This window comes from Oryctolagus cuniculus, chromosome 18 (genome assembly GCF_051225735.1).
Source record: "Oryctolagus cuniculus isolate XC-2025 breed Fujian yellow rabbit chromosome 18, ASM5122573v1, whole genome shotgun sequence".
Lineage (NCBI taxonomy): Eukaryota > Metazoa > Chordata > Mammalia > Lagomorpha > Leporidae > Oryctolagus > Oryctolagus cuniculus.
This window is the reverse complement of record NC_142884.1, coordinates 61,632,918-61,660,494: the sequence shown is the minus strand read 5'-3', so window position 1 is coordinate 61,660,494 and position 27,577 is coordinate 61,632,918. Positions and strand designations below refer to the sequence as shown.

The window sequence follows — 27,577 nt, the reverse complement described above, 5'->3', positions numbered from 1 at the left end:
GCTGGCTCGTGCCCCCAGTAGCCACGACCATCCCCAGCAACCCCTGCCACCAGGCCTGCTGCCCAGAAGGGGCCGGGTTAAATTTCTCATCTCATTCATGCCTCCATTTCACAGAAATACTAGATTTTCTACAGAAAGTGTTAATTATGCCATAGGCACCATCAAATGCTGCTAAATGATCACAGCTAAATGCTCAGGAGGCTGACTTGTATATTGTTTCAAGTAGCTCTGTGATTTATTATCTAATTTAGGTAAATGGCAAAAAGTGATATAATAGCCTCCTTTTATTCTGGTTTACGCCTCATTGTCTCCGGGTATAAAATAAGGAGTGACTCATCAGAGGGGCCCCTTGGGAAGACTGGTAGACCGAGTAAAAGCATAGGCTAGCATCTGACCCTTGGGGGTTCAAATCCCAGCCCTGCTGCTGCTGCTGCCCAAGGGCAGTAAGACTGGCATCTAAGACAGGGACGTTGAGGATTAAGTGAGCTAAACTGCTCAGCACGGTGTCCAGCATAAAGAACTCACACCACCTGCGTTCGTTGTCACTAACTCTGTGTTGAGGGCAGACGACGACTCTGGATTTCCAGTCCAGGCTGAGTGGCGGGCGGGGGCCAATCCGTCAGCCTCTGAATGACAACCAGCAAAGAAGACGGAAAATAAACTAAGGAGCTTCCTGCGAGGGGGAGGCCAGCGCCACCCTTTCACCTAAATGACAAGTTTCCAGGACCCCTGCCACATAGAGCAGTTTTCCTTCTCCTCCCTCCCTCCCTCCCTCCCTCTTTCTTTTTTTTTCTTTCGATATATTTAGTTGAAAAGCAGAGTTACAGAGGGAGAGAGATTGATCTTCCATCCTCTGGTTCACTCCCCAGATGACCAGAACAGTCCAGGCTTGGCCAAAGTCAGGAGCCTGGAACTCCATCCCAATCTCTCATGTAGTGGCAGGGACCCAAATACTTGGGCCATCTTTTACTTCTTTCCCAGACACATTAAGCAGGGAGCTGGATCGGAGGTGGAATAGCTGGGACACAAACCAGTACTCATCTGGGATGCAGGCAGCTGCACCACAACGCTGGCCCCATCTCTTGCCTTCCTGAAAGAAGAGAAGGGTTTCTCAGGCTACACATTTTACCCCAAAAAGTCCACAAATTCTCCGTGGGAAAGGAGCCCAAGGCCGCTCCACCAGAATGTGTCTGTGCCTCCCCTGCTGACAGCTGGGAAGATGTTCTGTGTGGTCCAGGGCAGTGGGTCCCAGATCTGTGACTCCAAACCCTCACCAAAACACCTGTTTCAGGGGACTAAACTCTGCTGTCCCCACTTGGCAGTAGTCTCCTCCAGTAGCCTCAACAGCTATAGGTCCTAGGGGGCAGATTCCACAAATGATTAACCCCAAAGTCAAACAGCAAATCAACAGAAGAGGAAAATCCCATTTTCTCAGTTACTAAATGTCTGAGTAATAGCCAGGGTCTACCAAAATTTGGTCCCTGGGCCTGGCATGTCAGGATACATGTGACTGGGGTTACAGAGAGGGGACTCGGGGCCACCCACTCTGAGGTTGTCAAGAACGAGGCTCCCCACATAGTTTTGCAAGTCACTGGATTAGGTCCACCAAGTCTCTGTACCTTTCATTCCCTGCTCGTATGGATAGACTTTTTTTCTTCTCTGTGCTGTGCAGTGTTTCAGCCTATCATGACACCACTGGAGTCGGGGCTGGACTGCACATGGGGACTAGTGCCTAGTGCCTCAGTGGCAGGAGGGCCAGGGCCGCAGGTGACTCCTCCGCTCTTTCCTGAGGAGCCCTCACCATGGCCTGTCGGTCTTGTTTCTCAAGGTTGCCAGTCAGTCCCTCTTTGGGCCCCGCTCTCTCACACCCACCTTTGCCAAGCTGTGGCCCTTGGGGATTTCAGGAGAAAACAGTACCAAGGCCAGAGGTTATAATTCTGCCTACCACCCCAGCCACCCCGCAGCCTCACCAAGGCTTGGTGTGTGGCTTTCTGACAGCTCTTCTCAAGGGCTTTGGTATCTCCGACACCCATGTGTGCTGTCACCCCTGTAGTCACAGGCCCCAGGAAGTGCTGCCACACGGGGAGTGGAGTCTATTCCCTTCAGTTACAGGAAGGTTCATTCCAATATTCCTCAGGGTATGATGCCCAGCCCTGGTTTTGAAATGAGCCAGGGCAAAATCATTGTGCAAACAATCAAACCTCAGCAAATCCATTCTAATTCACTCCGTTTAAAACTTTTGTTTTCCATAAAGGATTAGGCTAGGAAAGAATTTAATCGCACCAAATCCACTTCCCAGATGGTTACAGATCCCACTATCAAGGGTAATGATCAGAAAAAAAAGACATTTAAAAACCCCTGGATGTTGAGAACTCCTGTTTGGTACTTAATTGATCAAATCAGCCTTTGGGACATCACAGAGCAGCCGGCCAGGGCCAGGGCTGCTGTCCTTAGCATTTCCGGCGTGAATGAAGAGAGAGGTAGAGACGGGGCCCCGGGCAGACCACTCTCTTCACAGGGATGTCAGCTCTGACCTGCACCGTATTCATGTGGGTGAATGTGCTGAGCCAGGCACTGCTCCGGGTGTCAGCCATCCAAGAGGGAACCATCAGACAGGACCCCTGCCCTCATGGAGCGTTGCGTTCCAGAAGGAGAAAGACAACCAGACGGCACATGCTGTGTTCCGAGTGCGGTTTTAGGACAGGAAGCAGGGAGGAGGCGTAGCTGTGCACGGGGTGGGCGGGGAAGGCTGTTCCAGGGAGGTGAGCTCTGAAGCACATGGACTTCAGAGGTCAGAGTGTTAGGGTAGGAGCGAAGTCCCTAGGGCCCTGGGAGATAGGATGCTGTGGGTGCTACACCTGATATGGTATCTACAAACCCGCCCTATAGATTCCAGAGGCAGGACGAGCTCATCCTCATTGCAGGAACCAAGCCTGCTCTCCGGCAAGTCCATCTCGGTGCAGCAGAGCACATCTCAGTCCCTGTGAGCCATTCCTGCCCTTCTGGCACCTTCCTGGAAGCCTCCTAACTCGGCACACACTGGTTTCCTAGAGGAATGGTGTTCCAGCTGGGGGCCGCATTCCCCACTGAGAGATCAGGATCCAGTTAAGAAAGGCTCTGACCAGCTGACAGCTCCAACACTCAGTCACAGCGCCCACCCACCGTGCTGTGTAACCAGTCACCGCCAGGATGAACTGCTCCTAGCACCACCCTCATGAAAGTGTCCTCGGGCCTCAGGTGGTCCCTGCCCTGTGGGACTCCTCCAGCTGGTGCCAAGGTGGAAAGCCTGGCTGAATCACGATCCTGGCCTAAGTCTTGTCCTCAGATTATGATGGTCCTACACACCACAGAACCACTCCCAGGCCCCCAGCCCTTAGCCCCCACCTGCAGCTGCTTCCTGGGACTGTATGTCTCATACCAGGCCCGTTTTGAGAGAAACTGAGGCCTGAAGGGGGCGGTACTGCATGACCCAGGGCTTTGTCAGAGAGGCAGAAGCACTACAGGCATGATGGAGCAGACCTTTATTCTAGGAATTAGACCTTACCAATCATGGCAGGAGCTGGGGAAACGAGGGTCCAAAGGGGGGACTTGGAGGGTCAGAGGAAGGCCACCAGCGAGCCCCGGCTGGGAGGAAAGTCAGAGCCGCAGGGAGATCTGGGAAGCGGCAGCTCCTGCTAGCAATTAAGATGAGACTTGCGAAGCTGCTTCCATGTTGGAGTGCCTGGGTTTGGGTCCTGGCTCCACTCCAGATTCCAACTTCCTGCTGATGTACATCCTGAGAAGCAGCAGGTGAAAGTCCAAGTACTTGGGTCCCTGCCATCTACATTGGAGACCCGGATGGAGTTCTTGGCACCTGGCTTCAACCTAGCCCAGCTCTGGCTGTTGCATAATTTGGGAGAGTGAACCAGGAGGTCGATATTTCTCTCTCTCTCTTCCAGATAGATAAATAGATTTTTAAGAAGGCAGCTTCCAGGAAGTTGGCACAGCAGGCTGCCCTGTACCTGAGAAATCCCCTGCTTGTGGCCCAACCCACTGCCCTGAAACCTCCCCTAGTGAGAGGAAGACTACATTTCCTACAGCAGCCTACTGAGGTGGGGACTGGACAGTGCCCTTCCAGGCGAGGCTTCAGTTCAGGAAGGTGGACAGACAGAGCAGGATCAGAAGGCTTGGAGCCAGAGGCTGCTTCACTGCTCTGCATTGGTCTTCCCTCACCCCACCCCAGCCCTGCCCCACTTCCACCCCAGTGCATACAGCCTCCCTGCACCCTGTCTTCAAACACACTCCTTGTAGCATCTCGTTTACCCCATACCCTGACCACCCTGACTCCGCTTCCAGCCTCAGTGGCCCAAATTCATGAGTTATGTTTCCTCTCCCTGTTGGACATTACCCTAGGGTGTGTAGCACAGATCCGAGGAGCTGGCTCAGAAACCCCCACTGGTGACTGCCTGCCAGGACCATCCAGCCCAAACACTCCTAGAACAATCAGTCAGCTAGGAACTGAAGTGCCCCACCTCCCCCCACCCTGCCCCCTCGCCTGCCCCTAGCCACAGGTGGGCTGGCCCAGGAAAAGTGATGCTGCAGAAAGTACCCGAGCTTTGGAGCCTAACAAATCAGAATTCCAGTGTCAGTGTTCACACTCCAGCCCAGGTGGTTCCCATAAGACTCTGAACTTTGTTTCACAGTGTGCATGACTCAGGAGGGTCGTGTGAATTATGACTTCTGTCAGTTCAGTGCCTAGACCGTCAGTGATGCAGAATGGGGCTCAGTGAATGTCACAACTGTGGAGAGAGATGAGGGATGCTGAACAGACCCAGGGCCAGGTCTCTCCAACCCCATCTCCCTACTTTGCCTACCGCATCTCTCCCAGAAACCCCTTCCCATTCTACCCAATAGCATCCCTATACCCAAAGACCCTGCTCCTCCTCTGAGCTTCCATCCTGGTACTGCAGCCACCTGGCAACAGCTGCCCAGGCTGCACTGAGCCTCTGAAACCTCAGCTCTGGGTCCCAGCACCTCACGGAGGACGTTTCCTGGCAGAGCTCTGAAAGGAAGGGGGCAGAGGGGAGTGGTCATCCCAGTGCAAAAGTAGCAGATCCGGTGATAATCATCCAGTAATCTGATTGTTATTATCTATTACCCCCCAAACCACCATTTAGAAGAGAAATTCTCACCAATTGGACTGACTAGCTGTTTGCTGTATGCATGTGCCCAGTTACAATCTCCAGGCCTTAGAATGACCAGCCCTGCACACTGACTTTCTAGGTTCAGTTTTGAGCAGGGAGGTGTTCCAGGCATCTAGTGGGCACCTTCATCAGGGACTAGGGGACGTGACCATGGCAGAGCAAGTCTGTAGGCCTGTACGTGGCCCTCATCTGGGTCTGGGACATAAGAGTTAGTGAACCTGTAGTATGTGATACTGAGAGTGTTCATCTCTTCCACTTAATTTTTAGAAAACTCTTAGAGCAGTTGAGTCTGCTTGTCTGAGTCTCCTCCTACCGTCACTGCTGTCTAATGCAGACTGCCTCTGTACCTTGGTAAATGTTGCTTAGAGCTACCACATTGAATTAGAAGCTGATTATATCTGATTTACCCTGTAACGTGGTTGGCCCTATTTCCTGGGATGTCGCACAAGAGCCTGATGGTCACCAAGCTAATCCTTAATTACCTTTTAAAATTAGAACCAAAGTGCATCATGCCGACAGTCTCCGAACTCTGGGGAACACCCCAGTGGAGCTGGACGGAACTCCACAAGCAGTACCACAGCTGCTTGCTCTGCTCCACACAACCTTTGACCTTCACCTAGGACCGTATCACTCCAAACATGCATTTGAGGAGCCTCTTGCATAAGGCAGGAGGTGGGATGAGGCGGCTCCTGGCAGGGTAGATTGAGAAGAGCGTGAGTTTTAGAGTCAGACAGATGGGGTTCAGACGCTAACTCCTCCCTGAGACCTTGGGCAGCACGCTTTACCCACTGTGGGCCTCATCATCTCTACAACGGTGATGCAGTAGTGGCTGCCCTGCTGTGGTGTAGAGTGGAAGGGTGTGGTGGTGCCCACACTCATGTCTCAGGAGGGATGAGGGCAAGGACAAGGAGCTGGGCAGGCCAACGTGACCTCAGCTGCCGAGACCACACAGGGCCTCATGCTTCTCATGACATCACTGATATGTCCCATTTGCAACAGTGGACTCCTCTCTGGACATGGTCACTACAGAAGCAATGTCAACACCTGACCACTGGTAGAACCAGCACATGAAAGATATTCTCTCTCTCCTCTCCTCTCCTCCTTCTCCTTCCCCTCTTCCTTCTTCCTGTCACTCTGCCTTTCAAATAATAGATAAATCTCTCTTTTTTTTTTTTTTTTTTTGACAGGCAGAGTGGACAGTGAGAGAGAGAGAGACAGAGAGAAAGGTCTTCCTTTGCCGTTGGTTCACCCTCCAATGGCCGCCGTGGCCGGCGCGCTGCGGCCGGCGCACCGCGCTGATCCGTTGGCAGGAGCCAGGAGCCAGGTGCTTTTCCTGGTCTCCCATGGGGTGCAGGGCCCAAGCACCTGGGCCATCCTCCACTGCACTCCCTGGCCACAGCAGAGAGCTGGCCTGGAAGAGGGGCAACCGGGACAGAATCCGGCGCCCCGACCGGGACTAGAACCCGGTGTGCCGGTGCCGCTGGGCGGAGGATTAGCCTAGTGAGCCGCGGCACCGGCCTCTCTTTTTAAAACAAAGATGCAAAGTGATAACCAGATGTGCTGCAGTGGGAGATGGATGGTGATTCCTCCCTCCTTACCCCCCCCGCCTCCAGCTTAAATCCAGAGCAGGAGCCAGGTGGTAGTAGAAGCCTAAAGTCCCCACCTGGGGGATTTGGGGCCTCACCTGCAGCCTGGCCAGGCCTGATTTTGAATTCTGGAGCGACACCCACCCCTCCACAGAGGGGCAGTTTTCTGGCTTCAGCATTTGAACTCAAGTCCAGAAACCCAGAAGTGCAGGCGGGGCTGGTGGGCCCGAGGAGGCCTGCGGGACTTGTTGTGTTTGTTCAAAGCCAACAACTGCAGGCTCCGTGTTTAAAAACATTGGAATCAACAGGGGACTGTTTATCAATATTTTAAAAAAGAAACATAATTGGAAGCTGGCAAACCCCCAGAGCTGCTGGCCACAGATGTCAAAGGCTTCCTTGACCTGGAGCGGGAACCGAATGAAAAGCGACCACAGACAGAGCGCCATGGCATGCCACGAATCCCGCCTGGCAGGTGTGCCTGCCGAGGCCATAAAAGGCTGTGGCTAATGGAACAGTGTCTCGCATATGTCCACGTCTCTTGTCCCTAGGTGGTTTCTCTTACTAAACTTGGGAATACGGAGATTCTATTCTAAGAACACTAATTACTGTCCAATTTTAATGTAACTAATGCAAACAAAAACACAGCTTTGAACCGAGGGGAGCAAACAGAAGCAATCTGTGGGGTGATTTTGCATTCACATCCCTCAGGACTGCCAGAGAGCCTTTGGTGCGTTTATTTCTGGGCAGAGGAGTGAAGAGCCAGCTTTCTGGTGGTTTCTGGAGAAGCAGGCGAGGCCTGGCCACACGGCCTCTGCGACGCCGGCTGGGGCCACCTCAGGCCAGAAGGCCTCCTCGGGCCTCAAAGCAGTAGTGTCAGGAAGGTAAAAATAGAGCGAAGGCTGCAGCCGCGGCTTCCACACTGCTCTCCTCATGCCAGACTGCTGCGCAGGGCCCTCCCTTTCCAGCTATTCTAAGTGAAAAAGAAAAAGGGGAGATTATCTGAGAATTAAGTAAGCACAGTGCTGTGTTTTAGCTCCTTTTTCTGCCCTCTCCGTCCTTTCCCAAGTGCTCTTCCTGGCTTATCTTTCCTCACGCAGCCCAAAACGAAACAGGTCCCGGCTCCGTTCTTGCCCCTCTTTTCTCCTCCACCTGCCCCGCCTGCTGCAGCTTCAGCAGGGGTCCAGGTGACCACAGCCCTGGCACGCTGCAGTACCCCACCTGTGGGTTGTCCCTTTGCCCCCAGGCCCCAGCTTCCAGAACCAGAGCGTGCACGTCCCTTTGGAGGACATTTGGGGCACTTTCCTCCTGCTCCCTGTACCCAGGTGGCCAGGACTGTGCCCTGGGACCCAGGTCCCAGCCCTCCCAGAGCCCACCTCCGGGCAGTGCTAGACACACGGGTGCTCACTGCGGGGAATCGAGAAGACAAAGGGACTGGGCTGAGACCCAAAGGGCAGGAGAGCTTGCCAGGCAAGGCAGGGCATTCTGTGTTGGGGGAATGTCCATACGGGGAGAAAGCAGCGACCACGAGAGGACACAGAAGGCGTCCGAGGCCCCAGAGGTGGGAAGAGGATTGGCCAGAGTGAGAAGGGAGAGGAAGGTGTACACGGCATGGATTTTACCCGGGGGGGGGGGGGAGGAGGGGCATGAGAGGGTTTGAAGCTGGGAGGGTGCTCCAGTTTGTACATGGACAGGTCACTCTGGCCCCTGGGTGGAGAACGGATGGCAGAAAGGCCGAGGGACGCTGGTGAGAGACATGGGGCCTGACCAGGATGTGTCCGCACCACCCGTGGCCCACAGCAATCCTTCTGCCTGGTTCCTGCTGGGTTTATGCCTTCCAGGTCCCTCCAGCTCTCTGAACAGACTGTCATGCAGGACAGCCGCTGCTGGACCCATTCACACTCAGGTGCTAAGCACAAAGCCCAGCAGCCTCCACCTCAGTCCCTCTGGGACAGCTGAGGGCGGAAGAGAAGAGGGAGGCAGTGGCAGCACATCTTCCCAGACCCCTGGGGCGCCTCTTAGTACCACATAGCACCTGGATGGGCCCATAAATAAGTCTAACTCCCCAAGTCTGGACTGTGCCCCACTCTTTAGCTGTGTAACCCTTCCACTGCCCCCCCATCTCAGTTTCCTCTGTGAGGATGGGGGCAATGGTACCTGACCTCTCTAGGCTGTTGAGAGCATTAAACATGCAGTGCTCTAAGCTGACAGTGGATACCCCAAAGCTACTGATGAGAGAGGAGGGGCATGCGGTGATGATCCCAGCAAGCTCTAGGTGCCAACTCCACACACACATGAGTTCACACAAATCTTTGAGCCAGGAAGGCTCCAGTTTGGCTTATCTTCCTTTACGACAAGGTAGCCTAATGGAAGCACCAGTTTGAACAACTGGGAGCAGTTTTTCACGACTCCTGCTGTGCCCCCTGGTGTGTACAGAGGGAACTGAACCCCTTGGTGACTGCCATGCCCACCTGTCTAGAAACCACTTCATTATTTATTCAGTTTTTCCCCACGTGTCCCTCAGGGGCTGGGCCCTGTGCTTGGTGCTCAGGGGGTTCTGGGCTGGCAACCCAAAGCCTAGAGATGTGCAGTTGAGAGGAGGGGGTTGACAGCCTTGGAGCTGAGCCAGGTGCGCCGGCTGGGAAGAGGGCTCCAGACACGGGAAGCAGCATGTGCAAAGGCGTGGAGGCGTGGAGGAGCATGGCGTGTTCCAGGAAGGACGCAGGCAAGAGGTTGGGGCCACAGCACAAACAGCACAAGGGAAGAGGGCAGCAGTGAGGCTGGAAAGGCAGAGCCTGAGGCAAGGGCCCTGGAGCCAGGCGATATGCAGAGCTCTACCCTGCTGGGGAGGAGGATCTGGAGATGTGCACAGGGGCAGAGTGGAGTCAGAGCTGCTGGTGGGGAGTGGAAGGGGTGCAGGTTTGGAGCTGGAGCATGATGGGAGGGGCCAGATGCAGGCTTGTGCACCTGTGCGAGCAAGAAGGGAGGAGGCCTGGAGGTGATGGCCAGGAAAGAGTGAGGTGCAGGGACTGGGAATGGGGTCAGGAGCTGGGAGTGGTTGCCCTTCACTCTGCTCAGACAAGCTGAGGATGAGATAGGGGCTAAGGACAGAGGCAGCTGGCCAGCCCAGGTACCCTGGGACTGGACTCACTCCCTCCCTTCCCATATGCCTGCAGCTTCTCCGTGTCTTCTCTTCTTCCTTAACTGCCACAGCAGGAAACCAAATACTTTTTAATTGGTTAGTGTATTTCCTTGTTTTTAATCTAAGAAAATGAGTAAGTGAAATATTGTATATTTCTTCCTCAAACAAAAGCAAATTTACCTATACATGGTCTCTCATGTATGTGAATCTCTAGATTTTTTTATTTTCCTTTGACATATTAAAAAAAAAGGCAGTTTAAGTCCAGGATAAGACCTGTGCCCCCTAAGGGATCCCAGGCGGGGCACTGTGGGCCTGAGCTCACCTGTCCTGTGTTGGGCTGTGACGTGACAGCTATTCACCGAGGGACCAGCCAGAGGGCAAATTCTAAACCCAGGAAGATGACATTTTGATAAAGTTTTAAAAAACGATTTTACTTTGCAAGACAAACAGCTAATAAAATAGATTCTTTTTTGGTAACCGCCCATACAGCAATCAATCTGTCACTCGAAAAACTGGTTCCCTTGAAGTGTGAAATGAGGCCACTGTGGGAACAGAGAGCCCCCGAGAAGCTTCCTCCCGAACAGATTACTCTTGATGCCCTGACACAGGGAGACTCTGATTCAGAGCACAGGAAATACAAACTAATTAGTTGTTCAATCAATACTGACTTTAGGTAGATGAGCAGGGTGTGTGTGTGTGTGTGTGTGTCTGTCTGTCTGTCTGTAGGTAGCTGTTATACTGTTTACATACAGGCATCCCACGCCATCACCTGTATTATCTTTACTCTATTTCCTTTCAATTCCATCCCAGTGAGGGGAAGAAAATGAGCATTTCCCACCCAGGGAGCAAACGGGTCACAGGGCCTCTTCTGGGCTACAGCCATTGAAGCGAGAAGCTAAAACTAAAGAAGCTTGCAACCCTGCGCACAGATTCAACAGGACCACCCCATCAAGTCACCTCCCCTCTGTGCCCACCTGAAGCTGCCATCAGAATAAGGAGGCCCTCGCTTCCCGCACTCTGCCTGGCTGGGTCTTGTTTCGTCTGCCTTCACTGGCCTGTAGCTCCAATACCCTCACTGCTTAAAAACAAACACAAAGCCTCGCGTTTACATGGAATCATGTCTATAGCATTCTTTTTTGGAACAAGATAGAACAAATGAATTCTTTCATCAGAACCTGCCCCAGAGTAGCTGGAGCTGCAGAATTCTGAATTCTGCTGCACTCCACTGAGGAGTGCAGTGAGCACTAGCCAGTAGCAGCAGTGTGTGCACACAGCCAGCACTGGATGCGTGTCAATGAATTTATGTGATGGAATCCAAAAGGCCTCAGGAAAAAATGAGATGAATAGGACAAGAACTCCTTTGAAAGAACTAAATGACAAAAAGAATAAGACGACCAACAGGAACACATCAGAGCCAAATGTAAATTCATGGTGAAAACTATGAGAGAAGTGAGAAACACCTGGATATAATAATTGGCATAACAGAAACAACAGAGCAAAGAAATCAGTGATGTGGGGGATAAAGTGAGACAGCAAACCAAAAACGTAGGCAAGAAAAGCAAGGAGAGGAGCAAATAAATGATCTGGAAAGTGGGAAGTAGTGGCATGGCCTGGCAGAGAAGACCGGCATGAGGCACAAAGTAAACATTAAGAAAGAACTAATACAAGAAAAGTTTCCAGACATGATGAGAAAGCTCAGTCTAGGACTAAACACACACTGTGCCTTTCAAGTTCAACTCTGAGGGAAAGAAATAAGCATTCGCTAGTTAAAAATTTGAATTAAATAAGCACTCGCTAGTTAAGAATTTGAATTATGAAGTATCTGATAAGCTGAAGCAGAGAGAGGCTTTCCTGAATGTAGTGAAGAATGACAAGAGAACTGCCATCACAAATACTAAAGACAAAATGAGTCTCAGACAAGAGCGTGCAGTTCAACCACACGTGCAGATTTCTCTGATGAACAGCCAGGTTCTAACAAGACTTGCCCTATACAAGCAGAAGAAACTGAAGTCATGTGACATGTGCTGGGAATTTGTGTACCTTTATTTTTTATTTTTAAAGATTTTTATTTATTTATTTATTTATTTATTTGAAAGGCAGGGTTAGAGAGAGAGAGAAGGAGAGAAAGAGAGGTCTTCCATCTACTGGTTCACTCCAAAACTGGCTACAACAGCCAGAGCTGGACTGATCCAAAGCCAGGAGCCAGGAGCTCCAGGTCGCCTATGTGGGTGCAGGGGCTCAAGCACTTGGGCCATCTTCTGCTGCTTTCCTAGGCACGTTAGCAGGGAGCTGGATCGGAAGTGGAGCAGCCAGGACTTGAACCAGTGCCCACATGGGACACCAGCACGGCAGGCAGAGGCATAACCTTCTACACCACAGTGCCGGCCCCCACAGCTATTCTTTTTAAAAGCAAAGGGGCATGTCTGACGTTTTACAAATGTATAAAAGACAAAAGCTGTCTTACATAACAAGAAATTAGAATTAGAATGGACCAGCTGAAGAAGACAGAATAAATGATCTGACAAAATGTTGTCACTCCCAAATCCTGTTCCAGCCCAGCCCTCAACCCCAGACCCCACTGTCACCCTGGCATGTCCATGCGCATGTCACACACGCCCGCCCACCCCTGGCCAGTGAGCACCTCCACCGTGGAAGCAGGTGCCTGAACTGGGGAACCCCTGTCAGCACCCCTGTTCTTCTTTCACGCTACCCAGTCATGCTGTAGTCCCACTCATTTGTTTTAGTCAGCTCAGGGCACTGTAACAAAATACCACAGACCCCATGGCTTAAACAACAGAAATGTATTTCCTCGCAGGTCTGGAAGCTTGAAGTTCTTGAAGTCTGAGAGTTTCTGGGCAAGATCTCTTCCTGGCTTGTAGACAGCCGCCCTCTCGGAAGCCCTCACCTGCCCTTTCCTGGGCGTGTGTGTGTGATCTCTGCTGCCTCTTTTTAGGGGACTAATATTATCGGCACAGCCTTCACCCATGACCTCATTGAACCTTAATGACTTCCTGGAGCACCCATCTCCACAGAGAGCCATCCTGGGGGTTAGGGCTGCAGTGTACCCAGACATTCAGCCTTAACACCATTCTGCCCTCCTAGCTACCCCAGCCATGTGACCTCTCTCTTTCCCGTGGACCTGCCATCTCCAGGCTCAGCTCCTGGCCACGCCGCTTGGCTCTCACTCCTGCCCACTGCACGCTCCCTGTAGAATCATCTTTCCAAAGGGACACCTGATCACTGAACACCTGCTGAGGATTTTTACCAGTGTCATCTCATCGAATTCGCCCAGCAACCCCACAGTGAGAGGAACTCAAGGCTCAGAGAGGCTAAGTGGAGGCCGAGTATCACCCAGGGCTGGATTCGAACCCAGACGGGGCTCTTCATGTGTGGCCTGTGCCGTGGTAGACCAAGTACCTGAAGGGGGTCAGGCCCATAATATCCACAGCTAGTGGTCCACAGATGAATGGCCTTTATACATAATCACAACCCAGTTTCTCCTTCTCCCTCCAACCACAGAGATCCAAGACTTCAGTTTTCCTGACTCTTTGAGGGGGAATGAGAAATTAATGTTTTTGAAACTAAACTGAAAATATATTACTTTTCCTAATAGTGACTTCAATGATCTATCAGCAGATTTACTTGCACTTTTTTTTAAAAAAGATTTATATATTTATTTATTTGAAAGGGACAGAGAGCGGGGGGAGAGAGATAGGGATAGAAAGAGATCTTCCATCCGCTGGTTCATTCCCCAAATGGTTGCAACAGCTGAAGTTGGGCCAAGCCGAATCTAGAAGCCTAGAACTCCATGTGGGTCTCCCATATGGGTGACTGGGGCCAGCACACTTGGTCTGTCTTCTGCTTTCCCAGGTGCACTAGCAAGGAGGTGGATCAGAAGCGGAGCAGCCCAAACTCAAACTCAAACCAACACTGGCACGGGGTGCCGGCCTCCCGAGCAGCCACTTAGCCAGCACCACAGCGCTGGCTCCCTCCGTGCACTTTTAGAGTTAGAAATTTTGCGAACACGAAATGACAGACTTTGTCTTCATTCCCCAGTAGTGGTGGCCTCACCTCTGCTCCCTGAGGGGCACAATCCCAGCTCACCGGATGCTCACATTGAATCCACCAGGGAAACCCTCCCCAGCCCACAGCATTCCCCCGAGGCTTCTGAGGTTTGAGGGGGCGGCTCCTCTCTCCAGCCACGCCCAGCCATTACTGAGGGGCCTTCTGCACACCCCGCCCCGTCTCCACCACAGGCAGCCCTGCCTCTCCCCTCGCCTTGGTGCTGGGGGAAGAGGGATGACTTCTCAAGGTCTGGCCACGACTGTTCCCCAAGGCCAGCAGCTACTCCCCCCCCTCGCCCAAGCTTCACTGTAGAATGAGCTGGGCAGTCTCTCGGGTCTGCGTGACATCTGACTCGGACACTCAGCTAGGGGGCTGTGTGACTTTGGGTTCATAACGAAACCTCTCTGGGCCTGAGGCTCATCATGAGTACCTGGTTCCAGTGTCACCATGTGGGAAATAAACCAACTTCCTAGAAGCAAGGCCCTTTGCAAACGTCATTTCTGGACCTATGATATTGATGTTACAAGGTGTTACCCTGATTTCAAGAAAGTATAAACTGAGGCTGGGAGTGTTCGGCTGCCTTGAGGCCACTGCTGGTTCTGGGGAGCAGGTCCACCCATCCTCACAGCCGGTCCTGCTGCCCAGGAGAGGTGGGGGCATCCAGGAGCCTGACCAAGTTCAGTGCAGCCAGGGACGTGGTCTCACTCGGAGCTGCACGTCCATTGGGGTCACCTCAGGTGCTGGGTTGCGGTCTAGGGGCCTGCGGGCTTAAGGCCTCCTGGTGGACAGGCGGGCAGACGCGTGCTTGGGACCACTGCTGGCTCCCCAGACACTGCCTTGCTGTGTTGGCTGAACGGCCCACTTTCCGTGCCTGCCCCCCAAGGCCCGCCCTGCCCCGCTCCCACTGCCTACTTAAGCCAGAGGCCCCGCTCGGCCCGGGGCACCGCCAGCTTCCGGAGCCAGGAGAGCAGCTCGCCGAGGATGAAAGGTGCTTCTGTCTCACCGCTTCCTGCCGGTGCGTTCCGAGCAGCGATGCCACGCGGCCTGTGGCCGGCGCTGGTTCTGCTCGCCTGGGAGAGAACGGAGATGTGTAGTAGGCAGAGGGAGGGCTCTGATGGGATTTTCCTCATTTCTCATCCCTCGCTTGATGTGACCTTACTCTCAAAGAGGGAGAGAAGCTATAGCCTGTGAAAGGAGAGCAGATTTCAAAGCCAGGTGTGCCTAAGAATACCACTGGTCTGACATGGGCTTTTTTTTTTTTTTTTTTTTCCTTTGAGAAAAGAAAAGGCCTTAGAATTTCAAGGCTGTAGAGGTTCCCTTTGCCTTCAGGAACCCCTCCTTAAATAGGCAGTTCCTGTCGTGGAATTCATGTTGGAAAACATGCAAGGGCGTTTCTAGAAGACTCTGGCAGGGAAGGGACAGGGGCTGTGCAGCTAATGGGGACAGCTTGGGCTATGTGGGAGGCCAGAGCCCCTGCTGGACAAACTTCCCATTGCGAGGAGCGAGCTCCTCCTCTCCGCACCACGTGAAGACAGGGTAGGGGACCGCGTGTGGCACAGGCCCAGGGGGCTCGGGAGAGGCCTGCCTCCATCATGTGTACCTGCTGATGCTCGCCAGCCTGAGGTCTCGAGCCAGGTCAGCCCAGCAAGAGGGGGAAGCACAGACATGCATGCAGACCATCAGCCTGCTGAGAGCCAGGAGGCAGGCGAGGGCGCCGGCAGGCGAGACTGGCTATGGCTGGGAAGGGATGCCCGCCAGGCACTTAGCCCAGAGCAAACAAGCCAGGGAGTCTGCATGGAAACAGGGGCCTTTAGGGAAACTCGGGTCACTGTGGAGCACAGTGCACCCAGGGCTCTGGCTTCCCCCTTCCCGCTCTGATCTGGCCGCTTCCAGGGCCGGCTGGTCCTGTCTGTGGCCATGCATGATCCTGTAGTGTCCCCCAAAGTTCTGGGAGGAAGGAGCATCAGAGACTCAGAGACTGTGCGACTTGTCCAAGATTTTTCAGCTGCTGGGAGGCTGGCCTGGCCCAGAACCAGGTCTCCTGGTTCTCTATGTGGATTTCTGATCCGAAGGCAGCCGACTGTTTGCGAAGTGAGATGCTCCCGCCAGCTCTTCTGCACTGTCCTTGGCTACTGGGACTCAGATTTCGGCTTCTTCTAAAGCACTTAATTTGAATGATTTGCAGTATCAGTGTATACAGAGGATGGGTGTGGCCCGGAGGGGCCCTGAGGAGTGATGATTGCCCCAGAGTGGGGTGCTAAGAGGCTGTGAGCAGGACAGTGGGCTGTGAGAGCTGCGAGCGTGGATCCAGGGGGCTAAACCTGCTACTGTGGAGGAGGCGGGGCCTGGCACTGGAAGGCGGACCGAGGAACTGGGACTGTGTGGGAGGCTGGGGGCGTGGCCAGGGAGTGGCACAGGGCCAGGGTCACTGGTGGAGGCTACAGGGCAGCCAACAAGTTGTGGAGGGCAGGTCCACAGAGCGCAGGATCCCTCGGCTGCGGCAGCCAAGGGTGCAAAGAGCAGGTGGCACCGTGTTGCCCTCCCAACCGCTGCCTCTGAAAACCCCTCTGGGCTGGGTCTCCCTTCTTGCGACCCCAACCCAACCCCACCGCATCCTGGTGGCCACTGCCTCTCTTTCCAGGCCTGGGTTAGGTTCCCCCCACCCCCAGAAGTCTTTGTGAGGCAGATGTTTACACGAAGTTCCTGGGGAGAGCTTGGCTTGTTCTGGCTTCTCCTATCAGATCAAGCCCAGGCCCCAAGGCCCGAGTTCCGCGTCCGCCCCGCCCCCACCGCTGCCGGCCCAAGTTCACTGTCCTGCGTGTAGGGCTTGTACTTCCCATCTGCAGAGCCCTCCCCACCTGGCCTCCCTCTCCAGGCCCCGCCCGCACCCCTCCGGCAGGCCACCGCACTTGGCGACTGCGGGGACAGCCGAGCCCACACCCTCGCCTGGCGACTGCGTGAAGGGTGTGGCGGTGCCTCCGGTGCAGGTGGGGCCCTGGGTTATTGTACCTGGCTCACCTGTCCCGGGCAGCTGGCTGGCTGTCGGTTGAGTTCCGGAGACTGTCCTGGTCACCTCTGTGAACTGTTCATCCCCTTTCAGGTCCTGACTGCCGCGACAAGACGTCCCCTCTCCAGAGGGAAGGGCAAGGTCTGAGAGGCCCCTCCGCAGGTGAGATGGGCGCGGCTTCTTGAAACAGCAGGGAGTGGGGGAGGTGCGGCTCTGTATGAGCTCCGTGTTAATGTTTTCATGTGAAGAGGCGCGTGTGAAATTGTCTAAGAAAAGGGTCTGCTGCTTGGTTGACAGTTTTGAAAATCATAGCTCTGGGGTGAGCCGTTTGAGGCAAGCTCCAAACTGATCCCCTCCTGATCCCCTGAGTGTGGCTACCATGCTACCCCTGGGGTGGTGGTGGGGGCGGGGGGCGTGTCTGCAGCCCACCTCAAGGAGAGGCACTTCTCCAGCCATGGGAAAATGATTGAAGCAGCACTTTACAAAAGGGGAGGAATGCAGGTTAGCCGTCCTGGGAAATGTATCCAGGCACCATGGCCCACTCAATTATCCAAATATATGTGTGTTCTCAAATGCTAAAACCCAAAGCTGGCAAAAATATCGTGAAGTAGGCATCAAGCAGTCAGTAAATTGATATAACCTTAGTGGGAAGTAGTTTGGTGATTAGCAAGTACCAGAGAAGCTGTGAAGTTTACCAGTTCTACTCTTGAGTCTATCCCAGAGAAGGCATTCAAACTGCCAGGCCATTCTAGAAACTAGATACACAGTGATACCCCTGACAGCCTCAGACCTGGAGGCAAACAGCAAGGTCACTGTAAGAACCCACCCCTTCCCAAATTAAAGTCCGGACTGCCAGGGAGGTCACCAGGCTGCAGGTAGGAACGCCTGGGGTCCAAGGAGGCAGACACCTGGATGAGGCCAGCAGCCCCAAAGGAGGGAGGGAGGTCGTTGTCACTGGGATTTTCACTAAGAGCTCAAGGGTCTGGAAGAAGGGCACGGGACCTTGCTGTATGGAAGCTGAGGTAGCGTTATAGGGTCTTTTTGTCACTTCTAGGAGATAAAGGCAGTTGGTGCTGGGTGGTGCTCATTTACATAGTTTGAAATACATTTGCATGTCATTTATATGCAGCCTTGGCAAGAGAGGTAGAGAGAAAAGGGAAATTGGAGTTAGGTGACCCGGCTGCACCTCTCAGGGACTGTCACTCACCTCTCTGGGTCTCAGCTTCCTCATCTGTAAGTGGGAGCAGCTGTACCCATTTGGGGTGTTTGTGCACACCCGCAGTGGGAAGCGTCCCCTGTGATGCGCCCGTTCTGCGAGGCGTGAGGGGCATGCTTGGTGACAGTGACACGCGCATTGTTTCTGCCTTCCTGGTGCCGTTCTCGCCTCCCTCCGTAGGCTCCTGGCTGTGCCCACCTTAGCAAGGAAAGAGAGGGCAAGAAGAAAGGGAAGGGATAAGTTCCACGTAGCAGGACTTGGCGGAGTGCTACCCGCAACGCCGGGGTGGGTGCTGGAATACATACTGGGGGTCTGTGGGGAGTGGCGGGACCCCCAGGCCTCCTTCTTTGGCCTCAGAGTTAGAAAACAGAATCCTTCTTCAGGCAGACTCGGGGGGTTGTGAGCACTCTGTCCGCCTGCTCCCTGGCTGGGGCGAGGGGTCTGCAGCCAGCCAGGTTCACTCAGGCTGGCCCAAGTCCAGGAGAGACACAGCGGCAGAGCAGCAGGCTCCGAGCCCGAGGCTGGCGTGGGCTGCGTGGTGCAGGCGGCACGCACTGAGCACTTCGGTTAAACAGACCAGTGAATGCGTGCGTCGGGTCCTCCGCTCGGGCCCCTGCCTCACAGCTGCCCCTCCCCGCCTGTTCTTGGCTGTCCTCAGGAATGTGGTGGGCTTCGTGGGCATCAAGGGGGCGGCCTTGGTAAGACTTCTGAGTGGCCCCACCCTCAACTCAAGCTCCCACGCTCTCTCACTCTCTCCGTCTCCCTCCTCCTGACCTGCTTCTCCCTTGTTCACTGACTGCCCCACCCAGTACCTTCCTGTCCCTGCCCTCTCTCCACAGTGCACCCCTCCTCATTACACACACCTGGAAAGCAAAGTCTGTGCCGCTAGAAATACCCAGAGCAGTCCCCGAGCTGCATGCGCCTCCCTGCCTAATAGCTGCCAGCCCGGGCTGCGCCCACCTGCAGGCTCCTCACCACAGCGTCTGCCCGCACTCTGCCTCCAGCTCCTGGGTGGCCCCTCAACGTTGCCCGGCCCCTGCGACCACCCCTGTACCAAGCCAGGTTTCCAGGGCCTTCCTTCTCCACGGCTGTGGTTTGCTTTCCTTCTAACGCCACTGCCTCTCTCTGACCAGGAAGTGTCCACTAGAAATTAAAAGATGAAGGCTCAGCTGCCCTCACATGGTCCCAGAGGCCCTGGACACAAAGCCGGAGTGGTCTTTCTCAGTGCACACGATGAGAGGGGCCCTCCCATCTGGCTCATTCTGGGGGCAGAGGCATATCATCATTGCCATTCAGCATGAAGGTCTTTCAGAAGAGAGTCAGGGCTGGCTCCATTCTTGGGAAACCGAGGGCTGTCATTCAGTGAGGCTTGTTTTGGCCTCAAGGAAATGGGCTGATTCCACAGCAAGCCAGAGCCTCCCTCAACCGGCCTGGGTGGGGAGTGTGATGCTTGGCTACCACCAGAGGTTTCCTTCTTGCTCCCGCTACGTGTGGGTTAACTGTGGCCCTGCTCCACGTCTCTGCAGCCTGAACCCAGGCAGATAGAGCAGCTGCCGCCTGGTATAGCGCAGGCCGCTGGGCCAGAGAGAACTGGCTGCTAAGTACTCTGGCCCAGCAGTGGCAAGCATCACGTTCCTGCCAGCTCCCTGGTCAGAACGAGGCACAGGATCCCACCCAAACACTAGGACACCAGAAAGTACCATCCCACCGCATGCCTGGGTGGCAGGCTTCGGCTGCTCCTGGAGCCAAAGGGAGTGAGACAGGGTACTGTGCCAGGTGTGCAGGGAGACGCAGGCAAAAGGGAAAAATCTACCGAGATCTTGACCCAGGCAAGAGGTCACTCCTGAAGGAAGATGTGGCACCATCTACACCAGCAGTCTGGGTGCTCAGAGCTGCCACAATCAAGGAGTAGACAGAACACCACTACCAGAGGCACAGGTGTTAGCTGGAACCCAGGGTCCCCAAAGAGCCAGAGAAAGGCAAGTTTGGTAGCAGCACTTAGACTACAGCCCCCGGGACTTCCTCCTCACCAGCCTTGATGTGGACAAAGGGAGCTTCACAGTCCAGCAAATCAAACTCCAGATGCATCTCCCTGGGCACAGACTCAGGAAGCCCCAGTGTCCCCGTCCCCCGTTATATGTTCTGGAGGCACCAGTCGGCCTCACAGGCAGGGAGAGGCTCCCAGGCTGCCATGTGTAGAGGCAGGACATGAGGACAGCAGTGACCTGGGGTCAGAGGTTGCTAAAAGGGCCCAGGACAAGGGCCTGAGCCTTGTGTGGGCAGTGAGACCCAGCCTCGGTGCAGCCACAGGGAGGGTGAGTGAGAGGCTGCCGCCTGCTTCTATCTACTCTTTCTCACGCATGTGCTTTATTTAAAAAATATATATATTTTATGTATTTGAGAGGCAGGTTACAGAGAGAGACAGGGAGAGGCAGAGAAAGGTCTTCCATCCACTAGTTTGCTCCCCAAATGGCCGCAACAGCCAGAGCTGGGCCTATCTGAAGCCAGGAGTCTCTTGGTCTCCCACGTGGGTGCAGGGGCCCAAGCGCTTGGATCATCTTCCACTGCTGTCCCAGGCCATTAGCAGGGAGATGGATTGGAAGAGGAGCAGCTGGGACATGAACAGCGCCCCTGAGGGATGCTGGTTAGCCTACCATACCACAGCCCAGGCCGCAGTCATTGTCCGTGTAATCCCTGCATAACTTCCACCCCCCTCCAGGCCTCGGTGTGTTAACTGTTCTTTGTGCAGCAAACCTGAAGGCTGAACGTGCAGCGACTCCCTTCTGAAGCGTTTTTGTAAGCGCATTCCGCTTTAGGAAGGTTCACCCTCTTCATCTGAGCTCTCTGGCACCTTGAGATGCCCGCCCACCACCCAGTCAGCCAGTCCGTTCCGGGAGGAAACACAGCACAGGGGCCGCACAAATGCTAGCACTCGCGTGGACTTGTGTTTAGAACTCTACTCCCACGGGAAACATGTTCCATTCCTTCCTAAGCAAAGCAGCTTCCACACCTTGTTTCGGCCCGTGGACCATTAACATCAGCCTTCGTGTCAGGGAAGCGGGGGCCTGGGGAGCGAGGCACCGCTGGTCTGTCCTCGACGAAGGGCTTCGGAAGGTGGCAGCGGCGATACCCAGCCACTGGGGGACGTGCTTGCCACTGCGCAGCCCTAGCTCACCCGAGGAAGTGACGTGCCCTGCTGGGGACGCCCTCCCCTGCTCCTGGCCACTTGGAGGGCTCAGCTCAGGCCCAGCGTCCAGCGCCCAGGCAGGCTCAGAGCACGCCAGGAGAGAGCCAGGAGGCCTGGCTGAATGCCCAACTGCGGGCACAGCCGGCCCTGTCCCGTGTGAAGAAGGCCTTGTGGATGGGGTGGAGATCACAGAGCCCATCTTCCCCCTAGAGGAAGCCTCCCCACTCCCGCCCCCCAGCCCCCACTGCTCTCGGGCTGTCTCCCGCAGGCTTGCCGTGAGCCTCGGGGCTTCTGCCGCAGCAGACTCGGTGCAGCCGGATCTGCCTGTGGAGGCAGAGGGAAGGAGGGCAGGCGTGGATCTAGGTGTCACCATCCAGCCTTCCGTTTAGTAGCCCTTTGAGTCACTGGCAGGCGTAGGGTGGCCACATCTTCAAACTCAGAAGTTCTCTGGAGATGGCCTGTGTCACTGCAGCACCAGGGCCTGGACCCAGGGGTCCTGCTATCTTAAACGTCCCTGGCCCGTGCACCACCACCCTGGCTTGAGATTGGCTTTCAGTCACACACAGATTGGCTTTGTCTGGGCTGCCTGAGTTCTGACGTGGAGATGGCGGGGCTGGCCAGGCAAAGGAGTGCTCCGAGCTGCCCCAGACTGGCTCCTGTTCTCAGAAACCATACGAGGCATTAATAGCTCCCATGGAAAGTTTCTTTTTGAAAATGTTACGGCCCCTTTGGCTGCAGCCGGCTTCTGCGGAGGCCTGTGACTCAGGCTTGCACCGACAGCCGGAGGCAGACAGCTCCGACCCAGTCCCACCATGAGACATGGGCCCCCAGACCCTGCACAGCCCCATCCTAGCCCGCATCTGGGGGAACGGGGCGGCCACGGGAGGAGGAGTCTTCGAAGCCTCCAGCTGTATCTAAGGGCTTGTGCAGCAAGGGAACGAACAGTAGCAGCAGTAATAAAAATATACCAGAGAGGAGGCAGCTCTGCACAGAGTGCCGCACCCCCTCTGCAGCCGCCGTGAGACATGGTTACAGTCCCTGCTTGGCACAAGCAGTCTACGGCTCTCTGAGAAGCCGGTGAGCAACTTGCCCCGTGGGCAAAGGAGGGCCTGACCCCACACCTGTGTGTGTGTGTGTGTGTGTGTGTGTGACAGAGAGAGAGAGACAGAGACAGAGACAGAGAGAGACAGAGACAGACAGACCCGTCTGCTTGCACTGCTGTCTCCAAGGGATGCCTGTGAGGAACACCAGGCCCCCACTGGACTCAGTGGGCTGCTGGGGGAGCCACAGCAGGAGTGCCCAGGACAGGGAGGAGCTGGTAAGAACTGAGTTTTGGAAAAAGCATCTATCTGGCAGATGAGACAGTGTCCTTTTCGTGGCAAGTGACAGGAGCCCGATCAAATTGGCCAGAGAAAGGAAAAGTGGGACTTGTGACCCCTTTGTTAGAAAAGCTGCAGGTTGTGTCGGCTGCACACACAGGGGATCAGAGCTCAAAGCTGTCACCAAGGTTTGGGCTCTCTCCTTCTAGCCCTAGGACCTGTTTTCTTCTGAACCGGACTCACTCCCAAGGTAGACTCCAGACGGTTCAGGCTCTTTGTCCTCCATCTCAGAGAAAATGCTGGCGTCTTTCCTGAGGGTCTGGTAAGAGTTCCGGGGAGACCCTAGCTCGGCGCAGCTTGGTTGTATGACCGTGCAGCAGGGCAGGCAACAGTGGATCCACCCAGCCCAAGAGTGAGGAGGGCTGCGCTGGGGCCTGTGGCAGGGTCAGGGACTCCGAGTTCCATCCAGGATGTGTGAACAGACACTACCTGATCAGACTGACAGCGGGGTGCGCGGAGCAGGAGCGCAGGGACAGGCCGGGAAGGCGAGGGAAATGCCTGGGCGGAGGATGCGCCTGTGTCCAGGGGGTCCCTGCTACAGCCCACACGCTCATGCTGGACCCCAGACCCCAGTTCTGCGTGGGCCACGGCGGCTGAGGATTAGCCTGAATTTCTCGCCGCCTCACCCTGAAAGGCATCCTCTTCAGCCTTTCTTTCTGTTCTCTGCTGAGTCGACTCTGAGTTTCAGCAGCTCAGCGCTCACGTTGCCATGCCAACACCTTCCTGGCAGGCATCCAGGCGGAGCCGGGCTGGCCCGAGATCCGTGCTGCTGGCGGACACAGGCACACTTGGGTAATTGGATTGGAGCAACGCACGGGGCCTTTCCTGCAGAAACCTGGGGCTTGGTCCAGCGCCTGTTCAGACACAAGCCCGTGGACACGAGGAGGATTCAGGAGGTCCCTTGTCTCCAGGACTCGGCCCTGCTGCTGCCAAGAGAGGGCGTGCAGGCCAGGAGGAGTGAAGAAAGGACAGGACCAGACCCAGTCTAGCCCCCAAATAGGGCAACTCCCAGCCCTCACCAACTTTCCAGAGGCTCCCCGGGCTGAGATCCCTCAAGGATGCTATAGGCTTCTGTGGAGGGGCCGGCGGAACTGGTCTGGCTTGCTCACTTTCCCTCTGCCTGAGAAATTCAAATTCAAAGCCTGCGTCCACAAGCCCTTTGGAGCCTCTGGGCGAGCAGCGCCTGTGTACCAGTGCACCTGTCAGGCTCATTTCCCAGGGTGCTGGGGCCTGGGGGGCCACGGCAGAGGTCCTGCCCCCCACAGCCTGCTCAGATGGGAGCAGCCTGACCAGGCCCTGTACCTGAGGGTGTCTTTCCCTGGTCAGGGCAGGTCAGCCGGCCCCTGAAGCCTCAGCCAGTGTCTAGGAGGGGACTTTGGCTCAGCTCTGGCCTCTGAGCAGCCACGGTTCCCCACTTCCTAGGCTGTGATGCCTACAGTTCCAGGTTAGCAGCAGGTGTCTCAAGTGCTGACAGGCTAACTGCAGAGCGTCAGTAAGCCCTTGGAGCAGCTGTAGCTACTTGCTGCTGATACCCAGGAGTGCCCTCAACTGTCACACTCAGGCCTGGCCAAGTCTTGGCTGCAGGGCAGAGGAACGAGTTAGCGAAGGCTGAGCCTCTGGCCAAACAGTGTGGACAGCTTCTTAGAGGGTCCCGAGAGTTGCGTGGCTGTGTCCACCCCTAGAACAGCATCCAGGCCATGGACTGCAGAGCACGACCAGGACATAGGAGCTCACCTCCGCAAAGGGGAGCTCAGGAGGTAGGGAAGGAGGCAGGGCCAGCCAGGCCAGCAGCCTGGGACCTGGGAGGCATCGCTATCCATCGTCAAGACCGGCGCCGCTGTCTCATGCAGATCAGCCTGAGGCCCAAGCCCAGACAGCACTGTGAAGCCAAGGGTGAGGGGCAGATCTAGACCCCCACTCAGCTGCTGTGACTCCCAGGAGCCCTGCTTGGGGCACTGTGAAGCCCCTCACTGAGCCCAGGCCCTAGGAGTGACTGTTGGGCTTACCGGGACCTGGAAGGGCTTGAGGGTCTCTGGGTCTCCCGCTCAGTCCTGGAGACCTTGGTGCTGGGGGCAGAGAAGGGGGTCTACCTCAGACATTCTGAAAGTCTCACTGCAGGACTCACAAAGGGGTGGAGCCCAGGGACGGGTGCTGGTTTTACCGTAAGGACCCACGTAAGAGCAATCCAGCTTGTGAGGCTGGGCTGCGAAAACCTTTGTGACCTCTGCCAACCCCATCAGCCCAGCCCCATGGACGTCACTTAGCAAAGCTGCCAGCCCAGGGACACAGAAGCAGAGAGCTGGGGCGTGGAGGAGAAGAAGGGGTCCCTGGCCCAGAAACAGGCCTAGGCTGAGCCCACCTGCTCTGTCCCAATCCCGCCACGAGAGTGCGGACGAGAGAAAGGGGACAGAGAAGGGTGCCACTGAGCACCTGCGTGTGCTGTGCGCCGAGCGCGGGAAGCCACCTCCTGCCCTGGCCGCTCCTCCAGAGGCTCCAGGGTTCTCTGAGAAGTTGCCAGCTCCCAACATTCAATTCAGCCTCTCCTCTTTCACAGAGAAAGTGTAGATCAGACTAATTAATGTGTTGTTGTTTGTTTTCCCTCCTTTCATTGCCCCGAGACAAAATAATTAACCACAGCACTTTGGAAACAGGCGCTCGGGTGGCAGAACCCTTTGTGCCTCCTGCATCTGCAGCAGCTTCTGTGTGTGGAGGCAGCGATGGCCCCCGGAGCAGGGCAGGGGCAGCACCTGGGAGGGCGCTTCCTGTCCAGGGCACGGCTCTCGGCTCTGGCGAGGGAAGCCGGGGTGGCTGTGAAGCAGCTGGGATCGCCGTGGGAAAGGCAAGGCATCGTCTGCCACACCCTAGAGGACCTGCTGGTGGCCACCACTGCCCGCTGGCCCTCAGGGCTGCCAGCACTTCAGGTCCCATTGACCCTGACGAGAGGCCAAAATCATTCATTCCTGTGATCAGCTCTGGAGAGGTACAGAGGCCAGGCTTGGCCACTCCTGCCACTGCAGGTGGGAAGGGGGCTTGGGGCAGCTGAGGAGGGACCTCCCTGGCCTCCCCAGTAGCCTGTCCCCGCTGAGGTCAGATCCCACCTCTGACCGGCCAGTGCTGGGTGGAGCCACGCGGGGGAACCAGTTTGAGGAAGTGAGGCTGTCTCCGCCTCTGACCCGTAACCCAGGGACATAGACCAATTCTGCTTTGAGGATCATTCCTTTGCCGGAAGTGCCATGGGCGTGGCCTGCACAGCCTGCCCGCCTGTGCTGAGCCCCCCTGCAGCCCCCAGAGCAAGCCTGTCCCCTGGACAGCCCCACCGGCCCTACCTCCCCAGCCTCAGGCATCAGGGTGCCATCACTCCTCAGTTGGTCATTTTGTCATCCGTTCTTTCCCTCCCCAAACATGGGGGCCACACCCAGGGCTCAGGCACAAGCAGACAGGGGTCCTGTCCTGCTAGTGCCCACGGCCGGGGGTGGGGGTCCGCAGAGCAACAGCTCCAGCCCCTGGAAGGACACGGCACAGTGGGGAGGAGGTCTGCACGTTACAGGCAGCCATGGATGGGACCAAGGAAACGGCCCAACAAGATGTAGCTCAGCTGGGCCTGAGGCTGAGGCAGCACTGATAAGAGACGAGGGGAGGGTTCGGCAGAGAGCCTAGCAGGTGCAGAGGCCTGGCAGGCAGGCCCAGGAGCCAGCTGGGTGCTGGAGGCCCCAGAGAGGTGTGGGGGTGGGAGAGGAAGGAGCTGGTGGGAAGCAGGACACTGGACTCTGTCCCCAGAAACAAGGGGGCCACCAAGAGAGAGAGACCATCAGATTCATTGGGGCAGACCCTTCTGAACACTGCCCAGTGGGTGTAGGGCTGCAGCTGAGCCTGGGGACAGTGAGGCTGGGCCAGGCTGGTGACGTCAGGCCAGAGATGAGGGAGCAAGCCTGCTCCGTGACACCGGGGCCTCAGGAGTGACCAGGTGACCTCAGGAGTCTGACCTTGGTGGCAACTACAGGATCCTTGGGAGGCCCCATCACTCCCTCCTGTTGTCCCCACAGGGACGCCACCCGTGGCCTCTGGCCACACACAGTGAGGGCTGCTGGGCCACCCTGCCTGCGCACTAGAAGGAGGGGCTGTGGCCCCCACCCCACCTTAGATTTCTCTGGCAACCAGGAGCAACTGGGGTGGGGGGTCTTACAGAAAGAGCAAGTGCATGTGTCCTGAAGTCTGCGGCCAGATGGTGAGCGTGGGAGGACTCCGGACACCCGCGAGCCTCCGAGCACTGAGTCACTGGTGCTGGCCGCAGAGCCAGGAGGTCACCGAGGCCACAGCCAGGTGGCCCGCTGGGCGGAGGGCTGCGCAGACCTGCCTGCCGTTCCCAGCACAACCGTGGGGATCGGCTTCACAGTGAGTTCCCAGAAGAAAGTCAAGTCCTTGTGAAACGTCACCGGGGCAGAACAGCCCAGCTCAGGTTCACTGGGAGACAGGAGGCCCCGTCCCCACCACATCAGCCCTGGGGCAGTGGCCACAGGGGTGCCCCTGGGCTACTGAATCCTCAGGAAATACCCTCCTCACCGTGGGGCTGGCGTTGCCAGAGGCGCCGAGGTCAGCCTCCACTCATCACCCCTGTCCGAGCACCTGCCACTGCCAGCCCAGGGCTCCGTGGTGTCCCCCCGCCATGCAGCCCCTTCCTTCTAGAAGCTTCTGTTCTGTTGAAGAGGTGGCTGTGTCCCATAACATTTGTGAAACAGAACTGCAGAGACCAGGCCACCTGCACAGGACAGGAACCCCAATGGAGGTGCCAAAGCCAGGGCCAGGGCCCTCTCTGAG

General features: G+C 55.9%; 1 protein-coding gene across 4 annotated transcripts in view; it reads right to left on the bottom strand.

Annotated features, from left to right (window-relative positions):
* Positions 1 to 779: 779 nt before the first annotated feature.
* The window catches only part of PRMT7 (protein arginine methyltransferase 7), an 84,684-nt gene continuing 57,886 nt past the window's right edge, over positions 780 to 27,577 (bottom strand). The window contains exons 19-22 of one of the 4 annotated variants that reach the window (XR_016225315.1): positions 18,188 to 18,394; positions 16,983 to 17,160; positions 14,886 to 15,043; positions 780 to 1,090 (exon numbers count right to left, since the gene is read on the bottom strand). Coding sequence is in view for 2 of the 4 variants with exons in the window: in XM_089320319.1 (XP_089176445.1) it covers positions 14,973 to 15,043; positions 16,983 to 17,160; positions 18,188 to 18,394 (456 nt within the window). In the remaining 2 variants the exon portion in view is untranslated. Of the gene's footprint in view, positions 1,091 to 13,556; positions 15,044 to 16,982; positions 17,161 to 18,187; positions 18,395 to 27,577 lie in introns of those variants that run through there. The other 3 variants (XR_016225316.1, XM_089320320.1, XM_089320319.1) reach the window with 3 other exon arrangements.